We start from the raw sequence: 19,785 nt of genomic DNA, 5'->3' as shown, positions 1-19,785 counted from the left end.
TCTATTGTATACACTGGAATTTAGAAGGATGAGAGGAGATCTTATCGAAACGTATAAGATTATTAAGGGGTTGGACACGTTAGAGGCAGGAAACATGTTCCCAATGTTGGGGGAGTCCAGAACAAGGGGCCACAGTTTAAGAATAAGGGGTAGGCCATTTAGAACTGAGATGAGGAAAAAAAAATTCAGTCAGAGAGTTGTGAATCTGTGGAATACTCTACCTCAGAAGGCAGTGGAGGCCAATTCTCTGAATGCATTCAAGAGAGAGCTAGACAGAGCTCTTAAGGATAGCGGAGTCAGGGGGTATGGGGAGAAGGCAGGAACGGGGTACTGATTGAGAATGATCAGCCATGATCACATTGAATGGCGGTGCTGGCTCGAAGGGCCGAATGGCCTCCTCCTGCACCTATTGTCTATTGTCTATTGACACCCATCTTGTCTGATCTCAAAAGATTAATGTATGGTGTAATCTTTTGTTTAGGTGCGGAGGAGTCGCCGGAGCCACTCCCTATCCCCACACTGCTGCTGGGCTATGATAAAGACTTCCTGATGATCTCCCCGTTTGCACTGCCCTTTTGGGAGAAGCTGCTTCTGGAACCGTACGGTTCTCAACGTGACGTAGCCTACATTGTGGTTTGTCCAGAAAATGAGGCCTTGCTCACTGGAGCCAAACATTTCTTCAGGGATCTTAGTGCGGTGTATGAGGTCAGAATAAATGCTTAACTGCATAAAATCTGTGTACAAAATCAGTTTTCAAATTGCAAGTTTAATTATTGTTAAACTAATTCTTGCCATGCATAATTGTATCATCAAGCAAATCTAGAAATCGCAGCAAATGTATTTTCATTTTCTGACTGCCATTTGATCAAAACATTCTCAATGTTTGCTGACCGTCTATTTTGACAGACCTGCAGACTTGGTGAGCATAGACCTATCTGCAAAGTATTGAGAGATGGAATCATGCGGGTTGGCCAAAGTTCTGCAAAAAAGCTGGCAGATGAATCTGTGGATGATTGGTTCTCTCAAGCCTGGATTAATGATGAGAGTGACAATCTTGCCAAGTTGAAGCTCTACGCTCAAGTTTGTCGCCACCACTTGGGTAAGTATTTAAAATTAATGTTCATGCATTCTGAAGAGGCTAATCGGTACGTTCCTCCATCAAAGAATGCCAACTTCAGTATTTACAATTCATTGATTTCATTTACATTTTTACTATGGAAGATTAAGTTACTATTATGCTGAAGCTATTCAATAAGTTTTTAAGTGTTTTTAAAGCCACACGCTAATGTTTAAAATCCACAGTTGGTATGCATTTATTTGGTGATGCAAGTAATATTAATTACTGTAAACCAGTTTAGTTTAGTACAGAGATGCTGTGCGGAAACAGGCCCTTCGGCCCACCAAGTCCGCACCGACCAGCAGCTAACACTATTTTACACACACTAGGGGGACAATTTTACATTATACCAAGCCAATTAATCTACAAACCTGTAAATTTTTGGAGTGTGGGAGGAAACTGAAGATCTCAGAGAAAACCCATGCAGGTCACTGGGAGAACGTACAAACTCTGGACCGACAGCCACCCGTAGTCAGGATGGAAGCCGGGTCTCTGGCGCAGTAAAGCAGGAGCCACTGCGCTGCCCTAATTCTTGAGATTCACTAATGAAATGTTCTGTTTACTCCCCAATGTCTAGCACCTTACCTGGCTACACTTCAGCTGGATAACAGCTTGCTGATTCCACCAAAGCACCAGCCAACAGCATCTTCTGGTACCCAAGGACAGGCAGCACCTGCAGCTGGTGGACCATCTTCAGGAGCTGGAGGTACCTCTGCACCGGCAACAACTGGTACGACAGTTACTTCCACAATCAGCACTGGCAGTAACACTGCAACAACTGGCAACTCTGGTGTAGGAAGTGGGTCAACAGGGACCTGCTGCACTTCTACCTCCACCACCACCACCACCACCACAACCACTACCCCAGTTTTGCATCAGACAGGAACAACCTCATCCACTGCAGGATTTAGTGGGACTGTTGGATCTGCTTCCCTTCCGAGTGGTAGCTCGGGCACTAGTGCGGAGAGACCTCAAGGGAGTGCACCCAGTGTAAGTGGAGATTCGGATGTCCTGAGTTCAGCACAGCAGCAGGAAGTGCAAGAGAGGTGGGTATCAAGTAAGATGATCATTAAGAATGGTTACAGTTTATTATGATAGATTTTGTTCTTAAAAGTTGAGGTAGGAATTAGTGTATTCACTTTACATAATATGTTAAAACTGGGATCTTTGTAGTTGAAGCACTGTGAACGGTAGAACGTAGAACAGTGCACTGCCAGAACAGGCTCTTGGCCCACAATGTCTGTGCCAAAACCCATGTCAAGATAAACAAATCTGCTCATGATACATATCCTGCTGTTCTCTGCAAATCCACGTGCCTATCGAAAGCTTCCTAAACGCCACTCCTATAGCAGCCTCCTCCACCGTCTCTAGTAGTGTGTTTCAGGCCCCCAACCCATCCTTAATTTAATAAAAAAAAAAAAACCTTGCACATCAAACTTTGCCCCTCTCACCTTAAAGCTGTGGCCTCCAGCCTTCGACATTTCAATCCTGGGGGAAAAGATTTTGACTGTCTACCCTGTCTATGCCAGTAATAACTTTATATACTTTTATCCAGTCTCCCTGCAAACTCCGGCATTCGAGGGAAAATAATTCTGCCAACCTCCCCTTGTAGTTAATACTCGAATCCAGACAGTGTTCTGCTAAACCCTTTCCAAAGCCTCAACCACATTCCTGTAATGGGGCAAATAGAAGTGCAAGCAATACTCTAAATTTGGTCTAAGTAAAGTCCTATAAAGTTGCACAATGACTTCCTGCCTCTTATTCCCAATGCCCCGACCAGTGAAGCTAGCATACCATATGTCGCCTTTACCACTCTAGCTAGTGCCACCACTTTCAGGGAGCTGTGGATTTGGAACTATGGGCCTTAATTGGTATGTTTTTTTGAAGTAAATATGACATGAAATTAGTGGAGCATTCATTTGAGATAAATGGCTAAATTCACAAATTCAAAATGTACTCGCAAAATTGATGGCAATTACCTATTAGACTATAAGAAACACTTAAAGTAATTGCACAGCGTGAAATTGATTACGAAATGCATAATGATGGCTTTCATTAATCCTTCAGTTAAGCTTGTTATCAGATGCCACATTCAGTGTAAAACAGGCTAAGATAGTCATTGAAACCTTACCAATTGGAAAGATGGAGTAGGATGAGAGCAGAACGAAACAGGGCCAATTAATAAAGTGAGAGTTGTATCTGCTCCATAGGAATGGCTGTGTTCTGGGAGAAATACTGATAGCAGAAATGTTTCATGGGGGGGGGGGGGGGGGGGGGGGAGGAGGATGGTTGTAAATTAGTCGAGCAGTGTTTTCTTATTTCACGCCCATATGTTTCAATATTGCAGTACTACAGAAAGAGAACGGATAGGAATTCCTACTGAGCCAGAGTCGGCTGACAGCAATGCATATCCACCAGCTGTCGTCATCTATCTTGTTGATCCTTTCACATATTCCTCCGACGAAGAGACATCTTTTACAAGTGGATCGTTGCTAGGTCTGTTACGGTGCTACATGGAGATGCTGGATAATCTGCCAGAGCATATGAGGAATGCATTCACTGTCCGGGTAATTCAAACTTAAATAATATTTTAATGCAGTAAATGCGAGCGTCCTACAGCAGCTCAATTTTGTTCTAAACGTCATTTCACATTAATGTGGGACACAGTGTAGACTAATCTTCTTTCTCTAGGATTTTCTCTAATGTAATTTAAGCTGTGCTTCAGCAATTAGCCATACATCTGCTTAAAGAAAAGTTGGAATGAAGCTGTTACCTCACGACATGATGCATAGAAAGCTGAAACGTTTGTTTTGTTTCAGATTGTGCCTTGCCAGTATCTACTACAACCAGTGAAAGATGATCACAGTTTCTATATACAGCACTTAAAATCACTGGCATTTTCAGTTTACACTCAATGCAGACGGCCGCTTCCCACACAGATCCACATTAAATCACTAACTGGCTTTGGTCCTGCTTCCACAATAGAAATGACCCTTAAGCATTCAGAGGTGCGTATTAGTTTGTAATTTCCATTGGTAATTTTTGGTTTGCACTACGTTTTGCACATCAATAATCTTGCGATGCGTTCAATGCAAGTTAAATATCCTGTCTAAAAATATATTATAAGAAATATTATTTCTAAGAATGTTTACTTTTGTTCTAATCTTATAACTAGCTTTGGAATTTCACTTTTTACTTGCCTTCAATGCTTGCTTGCATTTTGCACCTAAACTTAGGTCATTATGTTCTCCTTTGTCTCTTTGTTTGATTCATAAATATCTGTTGTAAAATAAGGTATGTAAAAAAATATGTGCTTCTCATCCTTGCCTGTTTTTTTAATACATATATGTTATAAAATGTTCAGTATTTGCAGTTGGCTCAAGAACACACAGACAGTACAGGGACCCTTCCACAATGTCTGTGTTGAATATGATGCTAAGATAAGCTAATCTCCTTTGCCTGCACGTAACCCATATCCCTCCATTCCTGGCCTATCCATTTGCCTATCTGAAAGCCTCTAAAACACCATTATTGTATCTACCTCCACCCCCACCCTGGCAGAGTGCTCCAGGCACCCACCACTTGCCCCACACTCATCTTTCAACTATTCCCCTCTCGCCTGAAAGCTATGCCCTCCAGTCTTTGACATCCAGCCCCATCCCCGGGATTAACGTGCTGACTGTCTATCCTATCTGTGCCTTTCATAATTTTATATCCTTCGAGCAGATCTCCCCTCAAATTCTGATGTTCCAGAGAAAATAATCAAGAATGTCCAACCTCTCATTATAGCTAATACCCGCTAATCCAGACTAATACACTCTAATCCATTATTGATTTAATTGCTTTGATTCCATGCAGCACAAGGGAATGATTAATCAGATTGCTACACTTTCTCGTACAATGTTGATTTAAGTGCCCGTGATGAAGTGACTCGTATTCTCTTGAGCGTTTTTTAATAAAGGGAAGAATCTAATCGCATTTCTCATTTTGTTTCTATGGGAGTTTTCCTCGTATCAAATTGTAAACTTCTTTTTGCACTTCCAGCGCCCCCATCCTATCCAAGTGTACTCGCCTCCTTATATCTTGGCACCAATTAAGGATAAACAAACAGAGCTCGGTGAGACATTTGGCGAGGCAAGCCAAAAGTACAATGTGCTTTTTGTGGGATATTGTTTATCACATGATCAGAGGTGGCTACTGGCGTCGTGTACAGACCTCCATGGCGAATTACTGGAGACTTGCATCTTGAACATTGATGTACCCAACAGGTAAGAATTTAAACCCCAAATAATGTTTGTTTTGGGAATCAGATATTTAGAGGGAGTTGAAGGTAACATTAACTAAAATGACCTGTAGAACTGCCTGCGTAGCAAGGAACTGCAGATGTTGGTTTACACTGAAGACAGATACAAAATACTGCAGTAACTCAGCAGGATTGGCAGCATCTCTGGAGAGACGGAATGGGTGACCTTTCGGGTCGAGTCCAAAGAAGGGTCTCAACCCGAAAGGTCACCCATTCCTTCTCTCTAGAGATGCTGCCTCTCCTCCTGGGTTGCTCCAGCATTTTGTGTCTATCTTTGGTGCCGTTTATCTTTAAAATGTCTTGATAAAATAGCAATATGAAGTAATCTTCATAAACTAAACCTTGTTCAATGCTCAACATGCATTACCTGTAATTTGAGTTATGAGTTGTTTCGCTCTGAGGACAATATTCTTATTTCAAGTCTGTAGTCTCTGGAATTTTATTATCGTAGTCCATTTATTTTAGATTTTTTTAGAAAACAATTAAACCTGATATTTATAATGACAAAATCCTATTGACAGCTTTTTTGTTTCTACCTTTACAGTGCCTTCCATAATGTTTGGGACAAAGACCCATCATTTATTTATTTGTCTCTGTACTCCACAATTTGAGATTTGTAATAGAAAAAAATCACGTGGTTAAAGTGCACATTGTCCGATTTTAATAAAGGGTATTTTTATATATTTTGGTTTCACCATGTAGAAATTACAGTAGTGTTTATACATAGTCCCCCTATTTTAGGGCACCATAATGTTTGGGACACAGCAATGTCATGTAAATGAAAGTAGTTATGTTTAGTATTTTTTTGCACATCCTTTGCATGCAATGACTGCTTGAAGTCTGCGATTCATGGACATCACCAGTTGCTGGGTGTCTTCTCTGGTGATGCTCTACCAAGCCTGTATTGCAGCCATCTTTAGCTGATGCTTGTTTTGGGGGCTAGTCCCCTTCATTCTCTTCGGCATATAAAAGGCATGCTCAATTGGGTTCAGATCGGGTGATTGACTTGGCCACTCAATAATTGACCATTTTTTATCTTTGAAAAGCTCCTTTAGCTGAAAGCCTAAGGTTTGGCTGATGTCTCTAACAGTTTTATTCTTGTTTCTCAGTCACATAATGGCTTCTTTGACTTTCATTGGCACAACTTTTGTCCTCGATGTTGATAAACAGCAATAAAAGTTTCCAAAGGTGATGGAAAGACTGGAGGAAAGACTTGGTGCTGAGAGCTCTATTATACCTGCATTAAGGAGGCCATTAAACACACCTGAGCAATTACAAACGCCTGTGAAGCCATGTGTCCCAAACATTGTGGTGCCCTGAAATGGGGGTCTATGTATAAACAAACACAGCTGTAATTTCTACATGGTGAAACCAAAATGTATAAAAATACCCTTTAATAAAATCTGACAATGTGCACTTTAACCACAATAGGATTTTTTTTCCTATTACAAATCTCAAATTGTGGAGTACATAGGCAAATAAATAAATGATGGGTCTTTGTCCCAAACATTGTGGAGGGCACTGCACATAGAATGCAGTGCAGAGTACCACAGGAACAGGTTATTTGGTCCATTGGCACAATCATGGTACCAATCTAACTAATCTAAATTCTACATCTAAATATTGTTCTATAGTAGCTGAAGATTACACACATTTTTACTTGACTGTAATAAACATTCTGCTATTTAAACATATTTACATAACTGCAGCCTAAAAGAAATGGTCTGTTAATCTATCGACAACTGAGCTGCTTGTATGTTTGAAATTGTACAATTTGGCAAAAAAAAGGATGGCTTTTGTAAGTTTTATTTCAGTTAAATGCAGATGTTATTCATCGTAGACCTGCACAAAAATGAGAAAGCCCTGTCAAATTTTATTCCTGATAGGATTGGTGGAAATTGATGGGTGGTTTGAGCTTTGCCTATATTTATTAATAGACAAAACTCTGAAAGTGTATTATAACTTGTAATTACTGCAATTATGCATTTGAAGAGTTAAAAAAAAATTACTATGATGGATTCACTTTGAATATTAAGTGATGTTAATTAAGGCAAGTTTGGTTGCAAAACATATTTCAAGGTTTCCTCGATTTGAAGCATAGAACAAGATGCAGGGAGCATCTTTACTTGCCCAAGAGTTGTAAAGTGTAACATGGATTGTTGAACCATTAAGAGCATGATGTTTTCTAGGTCAAGGAGAAGTAAAGTGCCTGCTCGCAAAATTGGTTTGCAGAAGCTGTGGGAATGGTGTGTTGGAATAATGCAGATGACATCTGTGCCATGGAGAATTGTAATGGGAACACTTGGAAGAGTGGGTCATGGAGAACTCAAAGGTTGACAACTTTGATTTAAAAAGTGCAATGTATATAGAAGTTCTGTAACATTTTGAAATGTTCCGAATTGTCATTCATTTTTATTTCTTGAAGCACAGTTAGGTGACAAACATATTTTACAAAGTGGACAGATGCTTTGCTTGTTTCATTACCTCAGTGCAGTAATCTGTTCCTTGTCTTTACCATACGTTAAGCGAAATATTGCCATTTATTCAAATATCTGAATCTTTGTAAAATATGTCGTCCTTGCAGAACTGTACAATAGCGTTTTGAGAAGTTTTCTTTTCAAAAATGAATTATGATATGTATTGAATATCTGTGAACTAGTTGGGAAAGGAAGAGAATCAACCCAACGTCAGGTGCTGTGGTACCCCTGCAAGTTACCTGATGTTAACCACATTATTCTGAAATATGCTGATACAAGAGTAAATTCGTAGAGGGTGAAAGGAAGCATACATGCAGAGACTCAGCAATACATAACTAGTTCAGGAAGGGGCGTACATGAACATTTTTTCATGTAATGACTAGCACACATTTCAGTTGATGTTTCAGATTGAAGTTGTTAGTACAGAGTTAGTACATACTCTTGATGTATCAGGAAATCCCAGCTACATGATACCGAGTGGTTCATTTTATTGTGTAGGAAGGAACTGCAGATGCTGGTTGACACCGAAGACAGGCAACAAATGCTGGAGTAACTCAGCGGGACAGGCAGCATCCCTGGAGAGAAGGAATGGGTGACGTTTTGGATCCTGAAACACATCCATTCCTTCTCTCCACTGGTTCATTTTAATGTTATCTGCAGGAAAACCTGCTTCAGATTTTCATTTATGGGCATATTAAAGGTAACATTCTTTGATATATTGTATGGAATTATAAGAATAGTTCACTGTATTGAGCCAACATATAATTAGTACGATGCCCAATTTGATTTTTTTAATTTGGAAAAATGCAGACTTTGAGTTCCCCTATTTGTGAACTAAATCTGGGTGTTTTTCTCAGACTGGAGTATCCTCATTGGGCGTCGTTCACTACAATCTACCAGTAAACAGTTGAAGGAGACGTGCACAATGTGTGGTATATCTGCAGCAGACTCGCCCACAATTCTCAGTGCCTGCTTGGTTGCCCTGGAGCCACAAGGGTCGTTTGTCGTTATGCCAGGTATGGATTTGTTTCAATCCATTTATAATTCACTTTAATGTTTCAGGAATGTGTATTTATTTATTTATTTTCACTTCCAATTCCATAATTTGTATCTCCAAGTTAAAATTTAACTGACAACTATTTTTTCTGGGTTTCTTTTAAGATGCTGTCACAATGGGTTCTGTATTTGGGCGTGGCACAGCTCTCAACTTGCAAACATCGCAGCTGAACACCCCACAAGATGCATCCTGTACTCACATTCTGGTTTTTCCAACATCCGCCGCCACAGTTGTTGCCAATACTGAAGCTCTGGAAGGTCTTGGTAATCAGGGTAAGCAACGAATGACGGTTATTGTTTTTAGACTTCAAGAGCACTTCAAGAGCACCAAATACAAACGCCATGCTTGGATTCAGAAATTGAAGCAACATTTGACTACTTTTAATGGCAGGGAGGGGTTAGGGGGTGAGAAACGCTGTGTTTGGAGGTGCTTCTTAATTAATTGGTAAGAATTGTCTTCTCTGCATGGCGTTGGTGGATTTATATTCCTTAGACACCTCGGTACCAATAGACAACAGACAATAGGTGCAGGAGTAGGCCATTCGGCCCTTCGAGCCAGCACCGCCATTCAATGTGATCATGGCTGATCATTCTCAATCAGTACCCCGTTCCTGCCTTCTCCCCATACCCCCTGACTCCGCTATCCTTAAGAGCTCTATCTAGCTCTCTCTTGAATGCATTCAGAGAATTGGCCTCCACTGCCTTCTGAGGCAGAGAATTCCACAGATTCACAACTCTCTGACTGAAAAGGTTTTTCCTCATCTCCATTCTAAATGGCCTACCCCTTATTCTTAAACTGTGGCCCCTGGTTCTGGACTCCCCCAACATTTGGAACATGTTTCCTGCCTCTAACGTATCCAACCCCTTAATAATTTTATACGTTTCGATAAGATCCCCTTTCATCCTTCTAAATTCCAGTGTATACAAGCCTAGTCGCTCCAGTCTTTCAACATATGATAGTCCCGCCATTCCGGGAATTAACCTAGTAAACCTACGCTGCACGCCCTCAATAGCAAGAATCGAGAAATACACTAGTACCCTCCTTTGGAGCTGATCTATAATGATACTGCTCCTGTCCTCTGGGACATGTTTGTTAAAACAGGGAAAAAAAAGTCAAATTTTAACAGAATAGGAGCTTGCCAAATGTGTCCAGACAGTTTGGTAAACATGGCCAAGCTGTTTGTGTTTGCTCAGCTAATTAGAGCATATTACCTCATTGCTGTTGACCATTGTGTGTACAGTTAATAATGACTCCTCGTTGGAGCTGATTCAGTTAAATTATTTCTGGATGTGTTGTGAAATACCAGTGTATTCTGGACCATCTGAGCAAAATCTGGGAGTGAAGAGGTTTATAAACTGAGCAATTGAATATAAAAGCAGAAATAACTTTTTAGATCTTGATGATTCCCTGGTTCAGTCTCACTTCAGGAAAATATTTATAAAGATGCTGTAAAGGTTAACCAAGGTTTACAAATGTTCAGGAAATTCAAGATAGGCACAAATAGCTGGAGTAACTCAGCAGGAGTAACTCAGGCAGCATCTCTGGAGAGATGGAATGGGCGACGTTTTGGGTCAGACAATTTCAAGAAAGTATTTGTTGGAATATTGAACTCTGAGTTACTATCAAAATGTCGAGGTCCGTCAGAGCTTTTCCCATGTTCCTTCTAGCAAATTAATGATTAACCAGCAAAAAGACATAGTGCTGGAGTAACGGGTCAGGCAGCATCTCTGGAGAACATTGAACACTTATCCATGTATTCCAGTAATGCTGCCTGACTGCTGAGTTACTTCAGCACATTGGGGATTTTTTTTGTAAACCTGCATCTGCAGTTCATTGTTTCTATAATGCCCAACCAGTGATTGCTTACTTCATAAGTTGGCAACAATCCATGAGAAATGGCATATGATCTGGAACATTATGAGATGTTTGCAGAAGTTGATTCCATTAGAAAATTTTAAAAATAATAGTTTGGATGTTTGTGAGAAAGAGTATAAAGTAGGAATTTGGGATTAAACCTTACCATGCTTTGAAAATTAATTTAATGCACGATTGCATGAAATATCTTAAAACAGAAGGAAACCCTTCAAAAAGTTGATTGTACAGCAGTCACGTTGAGAATGATTGATTTCATGACTCTTCTACATTTGCACCAAATTTTTGTATCAAAACTTTTGTTTTTGCACAAACAGATGGTATCGGAATTTTGGACGAGGATATTTTTGCTGAAGACTTTGATAATGACATCAGGATTCTAATAACTGGTAATCTCACCTCTCCTGATTCACCAACGGGTGCAAGCTCACATTTTCAGCAAAGCAGTGAAGCTGGCAGGGTAAGATGGCGATTTCAAACTCTAAGCAATGTTTTAGGTCGGAGGGAGAAATATTAACCCATTTATAATTGATTTGCAAATTTGATATAGAAGCATAGAAAATAGGCCCAATAGGCCATTCGGCCCATCGAGCCAGCACCGCCATTCATTGTGATCATGGCTGATCGTGCTCAATCAATAACCCGTGCCTGCCTTCTCCCCATATCTCTTGATTCCACTAGCTCCTAGAGCTCTATCTAACTATCTATATGTTGAATGATTGGGACAGGAGGAAATAGAGCATGGTCATGTGAGACTACGTTCAGCTGTTCATTTTAGTGGGAGAATAGCAAAAGGGTGAGGGCTGGACCATGATGTACCTGAATTACCACTGGCAATCATTAGCTGTATCTAGCATCCTTCTGACTTACCTGAACCAAATGCAGGGCATTATCTTGCTGCCCCCCTTCAACTCAGAGGTCACTAACCTCATTGGACAGCAACTCGACCATAGTTGGCAAATACAGAAACATTCCTGGTGGCTACCAAAACTGGGAATAGAACTTCTAGTTGTGAAAGTTGTAAATGACTTTATTCAGAGACGTTTAAAATTTTTAAATCAAAGTCAACTATTTTTAAAAACAGAACCAAGCAAAGTCACTAAAAGCACCAAAATGCATTTAAATTTCAGCAAAATAAATTTGTAAATATTATGCTTCCTTGTGCTAAAACCCCAAAACCAAATTGAAATCAGTGGGGTTTCTGATCCTGTGCCAGTTCTGACCCTGAATGTGTAAATGAGTACAAATTATGATCTTAACAAAAAAAACAACAGTGATTTATCAATTACATTTGGTGAATCTGGGTTTTGAGAAATCATCTCACTGATTTAAGATGCAGACAATTTAGATCAAGAGACATCATTAATGGATCAAGTGTCAGACATTTAGAAGTGGTATTCGGAGAAATACCTTTGCATAGATTGACTTTCCACCCTGTGGTGCTGTGGATGCCCGTCATGAAAGTTACCCAAACCTGAGATTGCTAAATTTCTGGACATCAAGAGAATCTACTGATCAAACGGAAACGTGAACTTTGTGTAGAAGTTGAGGTCATTGAGTGGAGAAAATGTAACATAGTTCTTCACTCTGTCTATCTGCTTCTTTCAAACTAGCTGAGTAGATGTTCTTGGGAATGTCTTAAATATTGGTAATTAAATAGAGAATGAGCTGCAACAAATAACATTTTTTGGTTTTAGATCTTCCACTTGTTCTCTGTGCATGCATAATTTGTCATGCTGGGCTCAAATTTTATAAGCTTGAGTCAGTCAATAATTTTACAAAGAACTCAATTGTACACTAAACTGTTCTATTTTAAAAGTCTTCTTATCGAGTCCCCATCTCAAGATTAGAAATTGTTCAGCCAGAGCTGAACACACTTCTCGGCATCTGTATACAATGGCGTCTTGTGCTCCTTGAGCGCAGTGGTGGAAACGGGGCCGCGACGTGAACACTCTTTCCTTGACCCCATCTTAGAAGTGAGCTTGAACAATTCTGACTTCATACTGGCATCCCTGAATCCATGTCCTGCTATCTTAAAATGACTGGTGCACAGATTTGAAATGCATAATTGTTTTTGAGGGGGAGCTCATGGGGCAAGCAAATCAAAAATACATGTTCTCTTTTGAACTAACATTGTTCAGTCAATTAAGAAATATTAAGCTATTAACCTATTACAAAGTGTGTAAACGTCAAAATAGGGATTTTGCAGTATATACCTTTATGCAGAACTGTGCATCGTAGAATTGTATCTGATTTTTTTTAAAAGCTCAATCTTGACTTTGATTCTTTTATAACTAAATTTCAAGTTTGCAGGTTGTAGAATTTGAAGCCACAAGTTAGCATCTTAGGACATTAATTAGCACTTAGTAAGGAGAATAGACAACTTAAATGTTGGAGTAAAAAAAACCTACAAGCGCAGTGATTATTCCACGGTTTTAGTAGGGCATGTAACTTTAAAAACATTCTCATAAACTATTGTCTGAGAATTTTATTACTGCAGAATTGGGTGTAAAGTGCTTTGGTGATTAGATATTTACACTTTAAGATGCACACTAATTTATAAAAATCCAGTTTTCTCTTTGAGGCAACTTAAATTCACGTTTTCCGTAAGCAAGAAGCCAGGAATCCACACTTCAGCCAAACCCATTCCTATCATTATTTCTTGATCAAACCTCGACCATAAATTTCACAACAAGTGGGATAAATCTGGTTAATTATTTTCCTTGGTGAAGTACCAGTAAGAGGTTCCCCAAGAGACGTCAAGTAATTGCAAGACCAATTGACCATTCATGGTTTGAATAATTATGAAATTGTCAGTTTTTAACCATCTACTGTACAACTGACAGCAACTTCTGGAATGTGCATGTCTAGGAATTCCAAAGTTGCTTCCTCCACGATTCCCTGCTCTTTAGAGCCATACACTGGCCTACAGATTTATTCATAGCTGTTGGTCCAAGCAAACTGATGACAATTTGAATTATTCTCACAATTAAAACGCATGGAAAGTTAAAGACATTGATGCTTCAGAGTGTTTAAAAGGGAATGCCAAGCTGTAATTATTGCATAACACAATCACCCTTACTAACTAGCTTTCTAAATGTCATTAAAATATTCAGTGGATTTTAATATCTTAATTGTAAATCTGTTTGATATTCTGGCTTCCACCTGAATTTGTGCTTATTCTGTTCAGTTGAGTTTAGTTTATTGCCACATGCACAGAGGTACAGTGGAAAGCTTTTGTTGCGTGCTATCCAGTCCATTCTTTCAATCTTTAATTCAATCTTTAGTTTGAGCCCTGTGCAATGTTTTCAAAAAGTTTGTTGAATGTGGTGCTGACTTGCAGGTTTGTTGCTTTTGGGAATTCTTCAAATGTGATCAGTTGCTTAGCCGGCTTGATTACATGACTGTAATTGCTGGCTGAACCCCCGGGGGCTGTTGCCTGACAGCTACTGATGTTGGGAAAGGGGGAAAAACACGCCACACAGATCACTTGATCTTTTGTGGAAACATTCCATGAGGTGAGCGCCGTCGCTTCTCGCTGACCACAAAATGCTGGTTGTTCAGGCTAGCAAATACCGTAGACTTTCAAGTGATTCCGCTGTTTATAGGGAGGCCACTCATTTAATAACATTACATTTTTTATTTAAAATTGAATTTCCTTTTAATTCCTCCAGTAAAGACTCTGGAGCTCTTGCTACTCAGCAGGGTTATATCCGAATTGGCTTGTTAAAGAAAAAAATCAGCTTGCTTTCTGGTATTAAAACAGATCATATAGTTTAAAATCTGTATTCATAACTTTAGTGAATCTAAACCTATTTGTCTAAAATATTGCAATAAAATTGGTAATGCACTAAACTGATTTAATCCACCATTCTATTGTTTGGAACTCCTAATAGTTCAGCTGTCTCACAGAGCGTCGCAGCCTGGCCACTCTTCTCCCTTCTCCCAACGGGCAAAAGGTGGAGTAGTGTGAAAACGCACACCTCCAAATTCTGGGACAGTTTCTTCCCAGCTGAAATCAGGCAACCGAACCATCCTACCACAACCAGAGAGCAGTCCTCAACTACTATCTGCCTCTTTGGAGACCCTCGGGCAATCTTTGATCGGATTTTCCTAGCTTTATTTTGCACTAAATGTTATTCCCTTTATCATGCATTGGCTGCATAATTTGTGTCAGGACAAAGAATTATAAAAATACAACAGGTCCAGGAATGTGTGCTTGAATCCCTGTATCAGATGTAATATTAATCTTAAGCAATAATGTTTCAAACAAAAATGTGCCAGGTGACAGAAAACGACCTGTAAAATGACAAATTGGAGAACATTGATTTGTCCCCATACAGTAACAATATCATTTCATTTCTTCTGTGGAAATTACTAGTTGTTAGCAATCAGCGATAATGAAGAAAGGAAAACAAATGTAATCAGTGTTATTTTGGAGTTGCAGATGTTTGATAAATGTTGTCTTGTTCCAGGGTCAGGGTGGAGAGCGGCTCCTATCCACTGAAGTTCATGAGGAAGTCGCAAATGTACTCCAGCAACCACTTGCTCTTGGTTATTTTGTTTCAACTGCCAAAGCTGAGAATCTTCCTCAATGGTTTTGGTCAGCCTGCCCTCATGCTCAAAATCAATGCCCTTTGTTTTTAAAGGTAAGTTTAATTTGATCAATCCATTTGTCATACTGGTAGGGTGGGATACGATTACTGTAAACATCTAAATAGGAGCACGACCGAATGCAGGCTCTCCTGGTGCTGGAGCATTAATAGTTGTTGTCAACCATCTGGGGCATTTCCACATAGACATGCTCTGTTTCGCCTAGTTCCATAGTTCTCCATCTTGCCATGGCCTGCTGGATAGAGTCATAGCGTCTACAGTCATATGTCCCACACATATACAGTGTATATGACTGTGTACACGCAGTCGTCCAAACAGGCCCTTCGGCCCACTGTCCACAATGCTTTTTCCCTGGTGGTGGGCCAATAGACAATAGGTGCAGGAGTAGGCCATTCAGCCCTTCGAGCCAGCACTGCCATTCAATGTGATCATGGCTGGTTGGTATGTGTGCAAGGGAGGGGGGAGCTGCCATCGATAGTATCTCCCAAGAGTCCATTCATTGTTCTCATAGTGTTGCCCCTCTGCACATGACTTGAAAAAGTGTCATCATTGTACACTTTTCAACACTACTACATATCCTCTCCCGATCTCTCCAATGCCTGTATGTGATCAGACTGGTTATTCAGTATTTAATGTGTAGAAATTTTCTTTGTTATTCAGTCCCCATCAGAAACCCTGTGTCCTCCATTTCTCTGCCTATTGTTACCCATTTAAACAAATCCTTCACTTCAAAATTCACCTCTTCTTTTCAAATTGCTAAATTGCCTCCCCCCTTCACCACCCTCTCTGTAATCTCCTCCAACCCTACAATATTATGTGAATTTGGTATTCTTCCAGTTCTATCTCTGCAATCATTGTCCATATTTAATTGTGCCAGCAACTCCGCTTTTCACCTGATAAGGCTGTAACATCTCTGGAATTCCTAAACTTTTTTCTACCTCTCTATACTTTCCTCTTTTAAGACGCTCCTTAAAGTTGACCTCTTTAACCAACGTTTGCTCATCTGACCGTGTATTTTCATTGGTGATTCAATCTTGAGCTTTATTTATTAATATTCCTTAGAAGCTTTTGCTTTGTGTTATATAACTAATTTGATGTTGACTTGTGGTGCCAGGCATTGACTGACAGAAACAAAATGCTGGAGTAACTCAGTGGGACAGGCAGCATCTCTTGATAGAAGGAATGGGTGACATTTTGGGTCAAGACCCTTCTTCAGACTCGACCCGAAACATCACCCATTTCTTCTATCCAGAGATGCTGCCTGGCCTGCTGAGTTACTCCAGCATTTTGTGCCCATCTTTGGTGTAAGCCAGCATCTGCACTTCCTTCCAACACATTGACTGACAGATTTCTATGTAAGAACCACAAAACCTAAATGCAGTTACATTTCTGGCGAGGCAGCACATGCTCTTGTGGTAGTTTATAGAGAAAATGTTGCTGAGAATCTGATAACTGGGCTTTTTGGAATTGTTGCATATGCTGCTGGTCTAAATACTTAAATAGCTTGCTTTTGGATACAAAGAAACAGCTTTGGCATTTTGCTTTTAATTAAGTACCTTAATTTATACTTCAAATTAAGTATAAATTGGAACTTAATTTATAGCAAAATTAAATGAATTTAATTAATTTAATTTTGCTATAAATTAAGTACCAATTTATACGTAATTGGTCTAAAGTGTTACTTATACCAATTTATAATTACTAATTTATACCAATTAAGTATTGGTACAAATTGGTACTTGTAAATTGGTACCAATTTATAGGAAGAAGTGTCCAGAACCTTCTATTGAAAATAAGTTGGTCATTTTTTTCCCCATAAGGATTTGGGTATTGAGCTAACTTTGTAAAAATGTTACTTTTTATTATTTGCAACAGGCCTCTTTACATCACCATGTCTCCCTGGCACAATCTGATGAACTACTTCCTGGCAAGCACACTCATCCTCACCCTCTGGATTCCAATAGAACTTCAGATGTTTTGAGGTTAGCCAACTTTGTTACTTGCCATTTGCCTTTACCTTTTTCATTCGATTATAATTGCGGGGGATACTGATTTTACTGTTTCACCTTTTTCAGGTTTGTGCTGGAACAGTATAATGCCTTATCATGGCTCAATTGTAACCCTGCCACACAAGATCGCCAGTCCTGTCTACCTGTCCACTTCGTGGTGCTTACTCAAATGTACAATGCCATTATGAATTTACTTTGAAACCATAAATTGTGTTATACGCAGACCCACTCACTTTCCTGATGAAGGACACGGTGCATCATCAGCTATTTATCAGTGACTGAAGATCGTGTAAGGGAAAATATCAAAACTTCAGCAAGTATCATTTCAAGACAATTAAATTCACTCCACATGCAATTCTTTACAATGTGTGAGCATTAACTTGCAGAGCACTTTTCTGGGGTACTGCTGCATCAACGATCTACATTATAAAGCTCTTCCACATCAGTAACTTCTTGGGAATTTTTATGTTACAGCTTCTAAAACTGTACTTGTCATCATTGCTACAACACAGAATTTATTTTTCATGATAAATTGTACATTCTTAAAAACACAGTATTGTGAAATCGGGGAAAATATAGTGGGGAATATCAACTAGCTAGTGCTTGTAAATGATATTTTATTGTGCATTTGAGTCACCTTTGGTGACTTTCTTTGTATTGTAGATATACACCAGATATATCAGAACAGTTTGTATCTATTGTGTACAGTGTAAAATTGACAAATTGCAGTACTATTTTTTCTTAATCAGAAAAATTTCACAAGGCCTTTTGAAGAGGAAAATCAAGATTGTAAAATTGTACAAAAAGTTAACTTGGTGAGAATTGTAAGTAGAAGTTTGTAATTTTTTCCATTTTATTGTCATTCTCCCTCCCAGAATTCATCAGACTATAGATGAAAATGGGTGTTTCAAATTAAAGGCCATTTTTATCTAAGACTTTACTGATGAAGATAAATGCTCGTCTTCATATTTTTGGAGGTGCAAATTCAGGCCTCTGTCATTTTATTTAAGTTTTAAGTTAAAAGATTCTGGTGAAGTAATATTTATAGGTTTTTGTGCAAAAAAATTAAATAAATGGCAATAGATAAAATCCTATATTATGTACTTCAATGTGAGAAAGTTGTATGTATATTTCCCCTGGATATGCATATTTTAGTTGTGGATTTTTAAAAGTTTGAGCATACAAGCCCCAGTTGAACAACAGAATCCATTTACAGAAGATCTTCATTTTCTTCTGTTAGAAAGCATTCAAGGTTCAGAAACGACATACCAAAACGTTTGTCTACTGACAACCTGGGTTTGCTAGCATGCTTGTATGTATATTTCAGAACATTTTTAAATGTAAAAGCTGTACATTTCACGCCAATATGAAGTTTTTTCTTCTGAGCATTTTGCTGTGAGCTTCTTTTATATAAAATAAAATAAGTGAAGTTCATTTTAATTCTGTATTGCTGAAACAAATACACTAAAAGCGAGTTTGATAAAACTGCAGGCATTTTATTGTCATTCATATATCTTGTGGATGAGAGCTATACTTTTACACACTTTTTTAGATTAATAAATTATTAAATTATCGAAATACAATCTCTGGGTACATTTCCTTGTAATGAGCTTTGAAATAATGCACAACTTGAGTGAGATTGGAAACTTCATGTTGTTTTAGAAGACAATGTTGTGACTGAAGACATCAGAAAAAAATGGTTTGGCTTTTCCTGGATGTCTGATACTTTTCCTGGATCAATTGGTATCCGTCAATTCGTCGCACAGATCTTTTCTCTCTTGATATATACTGCCATGTGCAATTTGTATTCAAATATGTTTATTTTGAGCTAGTTTCGTTGAACGTTTCAAAAATAGTATTATGGTTTTAGAAATTAACAATATAAAGAAGGAGAATGTATTGCCAAGTAGCAGAAATATCTATCTTTGTACATTCCATTCATTTCTAACACACACAGTGCTACAGTTTCCATTAGGTTTTAGTGGAATGACTAAAAGGGATGTTACATTTTTTTGTTAGAAACTTCACATTTTGTATCTTCTCCTCAGCAGAAAATGTCAGATGCTAAATTACTGCAGAAAGTGGTAGACACGCTGGGAATTGCAATGTGTGTGTTTCCATCGCAAACTCATTGGGGCTGTGAACGGTGAAATAATATTCCCCATCTAAAAAGTGAATATGATATGTAAAATTTTATAGCTTATGATTAGGCTATAGTTCGCTGATCAGGTGGGTGTCATGAATCTGTTGAGTGGAGAACAGTGGATGTGGAGAGGATGTTTCTACTAGTGGGCGAGTCCAGGACCAGATTGAAGGTATTTATTCGCAAAATGCTG

At 39.0% G+C, this 19,785-nt stretch overlaps 1 protein-coding gene across 3 annotated transcripts in view; it reads left to right on the top strand.

Annotated features, from left to right (window-relative positions):
• The window catches only part of LOC144605997 (mediator of RNA polymerase II transcription subunit 13-like), a 207,036-nt gene extending 188,053 nt beyond the window's left edge, over positions 1 to 18,983 (top strand). For all 3 annotated transcript variants that reach the window (XM_078421739.1, XM_078421740.1, XM_078421738.1), the window contains 13 exons: positions 482 to 705; positions 907 to 1,099; positions 1,695 to 2,163; positions 3,465 to 3,684; positions 3,937 to 4,125; positions 5,162 to 5,385; positions 7,610 to 7,752; positions 8,755 to 8,913; positions 9,059 to 9,226; positions 11,144 to 11,286; positions 15,302 to 15,475; positions 17,316 to 17,422; positions 17,516 to 18,983. In XM_078421739.1, the coding sequence (XP_078277865.1) occupies positions 482 to 705; positions 907 to 1,099; positions 1,695 to 2,163; positions 3,465 to 3,684; positions 3,937 to 4,125; positions 5,162 to 5,385; positions 7,610 to 7,752; positions 8,755 to 8,913; positions 9,059 to 9,226; positions 11,144 to 11,286; positions 15,302 to 15,475; positions 17,316 to 17,422; positions 17,516 to 17,648 (2,546 nt within the window). In that variant the 3' untranslated portion in view covers positions 17,649 to 18,983. The remainder of the gene's footprint in view (positions 1 to 481; positions 706 to 906; positions 1,100 to 1,694; positions 2,164 to 3,464; positions 3,685 to 3,936; positions 4,126 to 5,161; positions 5,386 to 7,609; positions 7,753 to 8,754; positions 8,914 to 9,058; positions 9,227 to 11,143; positions 11,287 to 15,301; positions 15,476 to 17,315; positions 17,423 to 17,515) is intronic.
• The last annotated feature ends 802 nt before the right edge of the window (positions 18,984 to 19,785 follow it).

This window comes from Rhinoraja longicauda, chromosome 25 (assembly GCF_053455715.1).
Source record: "Rhinoraja longicauda isolate Sanriku21f chromosome 25, sRhiLon1.1, whole genome shotgun sequence".
NCBI lineage: Eukaryota > Metazoa > Chordata > Chondrichthyes > Rajiformes > Arhynchobatidae > Rhinoraja > Rhinoraja longicauda.
Note: the sequence above shows the minus strand (reverse complement) of the source record. Positions and strands in the feature narration are given on the sequence as shown.